At 42.9% G+C, this 6,676-nt stretch overlaps 1 protein-coding gene across 8 annotated transcripts in view; it reads left to right on the top strand.

Annotated features, from left to right (window-relative positions):
- LOC120737653 (partitioning defective 3 homolog) overlaps positions 1–4,011 on the top strand; it is a 242,640-nt gene extending 238,629 nt beyond the window's left edge. For 7 of the 8 annotated variants that reach the window (XM_040038476.1, XM_040038477.1, XM_040038478.1 and 4 more), the window contains one exon: positions 162–4,011. In XM_040038476.1, the coding sequence (XP_039894410.1) occupies positions 162–555 (394 nt within the window). In that variant the 3' untranslated portion in view covers positions 556–4,011. The remainder of the gene's footprint in view (positions 1–161) is intronic. The other variant, XM_040038482.1, reaches the window with a different exon arrangement.
- The last annotated feature ends 2,665 nt before the right edge of the window (positions 4,012–6,676 follow it).

Here is a 6,676-nt window from a genome sequence, read left to right on the forward strand (position 1 = left end):
GGCAAGGACTGGAAACTGATAGGTTTCCAGATTGCTGATGGTGTGATTAACTAAATACGGAGTGAAAATGAGGTGATAAAAACAACCTAGAGTTAATTATTTATGAATATGTCAAAAGCGGTTTCACATTTACCCTTGCTGTATTTTTCTTTCTACTTCAGGCAACCCAGGAAGAACCCTAGCACCATCTCCCAAGACTCTTGGGATAAGGCATACCCACCTGGTGAAGGGTTCCAGACTGCTAAGGACAACCCCAGGTACTCCAGCTACCAGGGCTCCAGGAACGGCTATCCAGGTGGAGGCGGTGTCAATGCCAGAGTCCTTCTGGAGGCCCAGGAGCTCTTGAGGCAGGAGCAGAGACGCAGAGAGCAAGAAGCCAAAGGGAAATTAATGCAGGAAAGTGCTGGCAACAGCAGCTATGAGGGGTACACGGCACATCTGAAAGACCCCGCCTCTCCTAAAGGGCCGTACCGACACGACGTGCCACCTTCGCCTTCACAGTTAGCGAGGCTTAATAGATTGGGTTCTGAGAAAGGAAGACTTTTTTATTCTTGAAGAGCATCATTGGACTGGTTGATGAAGAGCCAAACGAAACGATTAGAGCCAAGGGGATTGTTTTGAAGAAAGAAAAATAGACACTATGAATCTTGACAGGGGACAACCTAGAGGTCTTATAGTTTAGCAGTGAGCTTATAGGTAAACAGTTGTGAAGTGTACTCGGTATGTGGGTGTTTGTGTTCAGTCCTCCGCTGTGAGGATGACCTATACTAGTCAGTCATTCACCCTCCTACAAACAGTGCCTTCTCTGCATTCACGGACACGAAGCTTGTTCGCAGTCGTCCAGGACTCTGATTCATCGAGATCTGGCATCGTCGTGTACTGACAATCAAATGGGCAGACAGGCAAGTGAGTGGGCGCTTTTTTGAGCCCACGGGGAGGCGCAAGTTTCTGTGTGGGTTTTGTATGTGGGCATGTGACAAGGTACATGTTTCACTATCAAGAATGTGTCCCGCGGATGACTCTGCCCACCTGTCACGTTCAGCCCCGACAGATGCTGCCGGTGTTTATCAGCATTCTGTTTTCTCTACTTTTAGTCTTCTCTCCACAGCAACACAACTCGCACAGTACTCCACAGGGAGCACAGAAAACAAGGCAAAGTGTGTGAAAGAAAGCGGGGCGCATTGTGTGTGTTATTAATAAAAAAGACCCCCTCATAAATGATTCATATTTTGTGTTATCTCCATGGAGGAGGCTCAGGCAGAGAGGGTAGACAGCTCTGATCCTCTGCCTGGCCGCTCTGCTTGGCTCTGGGCTTGACTTGCCGGCCCGCCCGCCTGTCTGTCTGGAGCCCTCATCCTCTCTGCGTTGTTCTCATCTTCTCTCTGTTCATTACGCTCCTATTTTCTTTTTCTACCTCAACACCCCTACCTTTATCCTCTGCTCCCCTGCTCTCCCTTCTTTGCACATCTCACGCCTTCGCTTCCCCTTACTCTTCCTCCTGCTACACGGTGCCACCCTCCTCCTCCTCGTCTCCCGAGTCAGGCTCTGCACTGAATTTTTCATCACAAGCCACCTGCTGCCTGCCAGAGCCAAAGAACGCTGCCACCGGAGGCATCGGCAGAGGGCCCGGCTTCTGACATAAAGAGTGGAATAAAAGCCAAAAAAAAAAAGACAGACAGAATAAAGATGGGAAGAGAGACAACGAGCCTCCGAGTGTGAGATTAGCTGGAGCTTTTTCCCAGTTTTAACAAAAGGCAAAACTGTCCTTGGGAGTTAATTGCTTTCAATTGCTATAATTGCTTTTTGTATTTTTTTTTGCAGTTGTTAGCATTTAGTCGGCCCCATTCTCCATAATAATTTAAAAAGAGGGAACAGGTAAACAGGCTATCATACTTTAAAAAAAAAGCATCAGTCAATAGATAATCTGAATGCCAAAAGCTTTTACAGGGCAGAACAAAATAACAACAGCTTATTTACTGGCCCACATTTTGCAGTGTCTAGATCTGAGTTTGCTTTTGCTGCCATAAGTCGATGAAATAGGACTTTTCTCTTGACAATAGCAGAACGAAAGAAGCCGTTCTTTCCAAACAAACGTTTCGAACATTTTTAACTCCCTTTTAACCCTCCTGAAATGTTTCCCTTAATATGGCAGTTAGGCTTAGTGGGTTATGCTAACTTTGTGTTTACCACCTCTTTCTCTGTGCAGCTGGTACAAATATGGAATCTTTCCACAGGCTCACAAGTAAACAAACAGGCTTTCATTAATCATTACGCAAGGTGAGAGGGTCATCTGGCCGTTCGCCCTGCATGGAGTTCCCATGGAAGTGGCTTTTCCGGGCAGCAGGGGTTTTGTGTGACACAGGTGAAGATTCCACAGCAATCTTCAGGCTGGAATAATGCTAACGCACGCTAGTCACAATAGCGCTTCAGTTTATTTTGCTTGCTGTCGAACTGTCTATTGTTAGCCAACTATTTACATTTGATTTATTCAAATGTCTCCCTCTCCTTTTTTCCCAATGGCTCCGCTTAAAATTGAAGGAAGATTGTTATGAAAATGAAAAGGTTGCACACAGATTTACGTCGGACCTCCTGACAAACCCACTGATTCTGTTCAAAATGAACTGGTTTCGTAGGTTTTTGCTGTGACAGCCTTGAGAAGGACTTTTTTCTCTATTTTTTTTTTGTTGTTGTTGTTGGTCTCCATTTTATGAGGAAACAGAACTTTAAAAAAAAACAAACCGGAAGAAATTAAACAAGAAATATCTGCAAGACTAGATAAAAATTTCCATTCTGGCCCAACTCTGCAGCTGCTGATTGAAAACTTTTCGTGAGGCACTAATCACTGAAAACAGCTGTTGTAGGTGTACTGGGGAAAAAACGCTTGGGCATCGATGACACATACTTTAAAATAAATAAATAAATACTGCCACCAGCCCACTATTATAATTGCTGCCGTAGGTGGCAACCTCTTACTCGGTGCTCGTCTTTCTTTGACAGCGATAATGTTTGTGACGTGATTGTGTCTGCCTCCGAGCTAACAAATGAAACGGGGCAGGGGTCAAATTTTAAACAAAAGGGAAATACAGAAAAAGCTACAGAGAACAAACGGGCAGTGCATAATCACTCTTCACTCCCACACCATCTCCATATGCAGAGGGAAGCTGCATGATAAACATGATCTCCTGCTGGTTAATGAAGACCCTTGCTGGGATAGATGCAGGCTTGGTAAGGGTAATGAATGAGATGAAGTAAAATTGAACCTGTAGTGGCATTGTTCCAGGTTTAAACTTAGCAATATTGTTCAGCGCACATACTTATGTGTGCATGGGTGCAATGATAGAAACAGATTTTTGGGGAGGGGGGGCCGTCTTCCCAGTTTGAAGGTTTTTAAACCCACCTGAGAATGAAGCCGATGAAAAACGTACCAAAAAAATGACACAAGCTGTGCAGATGAGAGTAGAAGCATTCTCCATTGCGCACATTATTTTAGCCAAGTGTTTGGTTCCTGCTGTGAACACAAATTGCAGACCAGCATATTTAGAAGGATACAGTGGATTTAGCTGCTCAGCTGTTCCTGTTATATCAATAAGTGCCTGAGATAATATCACAAAATGTTACACAAAGAAGGTTATGATGTGATTTTTTTTTTTTCTGTCAGTGACACTGCAGCACACAAATTGCAGTGGATTTTGTGTTGTTTTTTTTTAAATCCATATTAAGGGTACACTTTCCTGAACGTTTCTCTTTTAATATTTGTAAGAGCCAACACGGACAGTTATCATTGTATTTGTACTCTGTTTGATATGCCTTCAAACATACTGCAGCAGGATGTGTTTTAAAGTATCTCAAAACAAATGGAAGTTATTAGATGCTGATGTGCAATTGTTGTGTTTGTTGTTGTTGGTTTTTTTTTTTTCAGAAAACTTTTACATGATCTATTAAGAAATGTATGCAGCCACTTCTTCCTGTACATATCAAATTTAGAATAAAACAGAAGGCTGTTCCATCCTGTTTCCAACCTCGCCTTGCCTCTGTCTCGCTCCCCCTCCCCAGCTTTTCTTCCCAGCCCCGACTCTGAACCCTGATCAGACGTGTCGCCAATTAACCACGAGGGACTCTGCAGTCAGATGTCAAACCTGTCAGGGCTGCTTGCTGATGTCTTTTTCAGAAAGACAAACTGAGAGAGTTTGATGGATAAAGAGGAGATAACATGATGAAATCATTAATTCCCGTGGGGGGAAATGGTGTAGCAGTTGATGTACAAACATAACTGAAACAAACATTTGGCTAGTGGGTAACGGCGCTGTCTCCCCCCGTGTAACCGACCTGGTGAATACAATGAGATAATCTCCCAAAACACCACCGTGTTTCCTGTTATTAAGTCCAACCTTATTCCCACTGTGACTCACAGGGGACCTGTTGAGCAGCTCCCTGCTACTGTTTTTGTTCTTCAGGCCAAAGGTGACATCCTAACTAAATACAATTAATGCTGCTTAAGACAACAGCCTGCATGTGTTAAGAGAAACTAAGATATAGGTACACAGGAAAAAGAGCTGGAAGCAGTTTGATCCCTCTACCTCATCCTGCGCTTTTAACATTCACAGCAGTCGTTCTTTTTACTGGGTTAATAGCATGACATTAAGAAGGAATTATACATGTCATGTGTAACAATGCCACGATCACAGTGAGACAACAGAAGGGATTTTGTGTGCTTATTTCTGCTTTGAAATTTCGAGTCGCAGACTGTCGATGATAACCTTCAGACCACATCCTTTAAGGTTCACTGAGGAAGCTCGCATGAATACCCGGCCATTCACGCTTGCATTTATGAGGGCATTTGGCACTGACAAGTGTGGATTTACAAGAACACAGGATGCCGTTTCAGCTGTCTCATTCCACATTGGTATTCAAATACAGCTGAAATATGGAACATGCACAGCCCTCCCAGGGTTTACTGCAGTGCACTGAGACCCAGTCAGAACTAACAGGTGCTTTCAGACTTCAGCTCATACCTTGTAGGCTGGATACTTAGGCTCATATACTGTTGTTGGATATTGTAGTTTCCTTTATCCAGGGATGGAATTTGGTTCAAAACCATAAATGTTTAAAAAAGGCATTGTGTACATCCCATTGGGAATAGGGAAGAAGGTCATATCATTGGGAAACATATGTAATTTAATGCAAATGTTGGAAAATTCCAGTGTTGCAGTAGACTAAAAGTAGACTAGCTCGATAAAGTAGAATATGACACAAAAAAACATCTCCATAAAGTAAAATTTCTCTAAAAGAAAATGGTTCAATAGAATAAAATGAAAAAATAAAGTTGCTTAAGTAAAAAAACTTACATAAACATAAGAAGATGAACAATAAAAATGTCTCTAGAAAGTAAAAAAGCTCAGAAAAATTAATACGGTACTAACAAAACCAGGGATTTATTCTAAACTGTTTAAGTTCACTTTCACATTCATATTTTAGCCACTTGTGCTTATCCGGGTGATCGGGGGGCCGTCCCAGCTACCATAGGGCAGGAGTCAAACCGGGCTGCATGCTGCCCAATAGTGTTTTTGTCAGAGTACGTATTACTTGCTGACTTGCTTGAAGCCTTTAGATCTCCATGCATTTAGTTTAACTCAGTGACTTGCAACTATGGCCCAATATTTCTTCCCATACAGCTGCAATCCTCAGAATGGGGCAACACATTGTAACATAAAGATTTAAAAGGGCGATCGTGGCTCAAGAGTTGGGAGTTCGCCTTGTAATTGGAAGGTTGCCGGTTCGAGCCCTGGCTTGGACAGTCTCGGTCGTTGTGTCCTTGGGCAAGACACTTCACCCGTTGCCTACTGGTGGTGGTCAGAGGGCCCGGTGGCGCCAGTGTTCGGCAGCCTCGCCTCTGTCAGTGCGCCCCAGGGTGGCTGTAGCTACAATGTAGCTTACCATCACCAGTGTGTGAATGGGTGGATGACTGGATACGTAAAGCGCTTTGGGGTCCTTAGGGACTAGTAAGGCGCTATATAAATACAAGCCATTTATTTCCTTTTTCCTACAGCATGCTATCAGTGACCAAATATAGTTTTTCTTGGGCATAATAATAATAATAATCGATGAAACAATCAGTCCTTAATATGTTTTGGCCAAATGTCGAGAATGTCCATGGACGAGTTCCAGTAATTAAGGAGTTATTTCTCTTGGCTGTGCAAAACATAACTACACTTTCTGTTTGCCATTAATAATTCCAGTACTTGCGGCTCTACCACCTTGCTGAAAGGCTCTCCAAAAATCCTTTTTGGGAAGAAAAGCTCTGATCTCTTCCCAGCAAACCCCCCCGTCTTAAAGGTGATCGTCTTCGTGTAACCTTCATCTGCTTCAGTTCTCAGCCAAAAGCTGCATAATGAGTTCCAAAAACATCTCTGAAATATGGAAATGGCACTTCTCCACTGCAAGAATTAACCTCAATTAAATCATATCTCTATTAACCGTAAACATCAGGCTAATGTGTTTCACATAAAAGCTTTCATCACTGTATCCTACTCATAACAGTTTGCCAGATTTTTAAAAAATGCCAGTGGAAAATTTTAAATAGTCCAAATGAGGGCTGGCACTACTTTGCATTTACAAATATTTAACACAAAAATGGCTACATGCACACATATCTTTAAGAATCCTGCTTGCGTGGAAC

Source organism: Simochromis diagramma, unplaced genomic scaffold (assembly GCF_900408965.1).
Source record: "Simochromis diagramma unplaced genomic scaffold, fSimDia1.1 OVJJ01000247.1, whole genome shotgun sequence".
Taxonomy (NCBI): Eukaryota; Metazoa; Chordata; class Actinopteri; order Cichliformes; family Cichlidae; genus Simochromis; species Simochromis diagramma.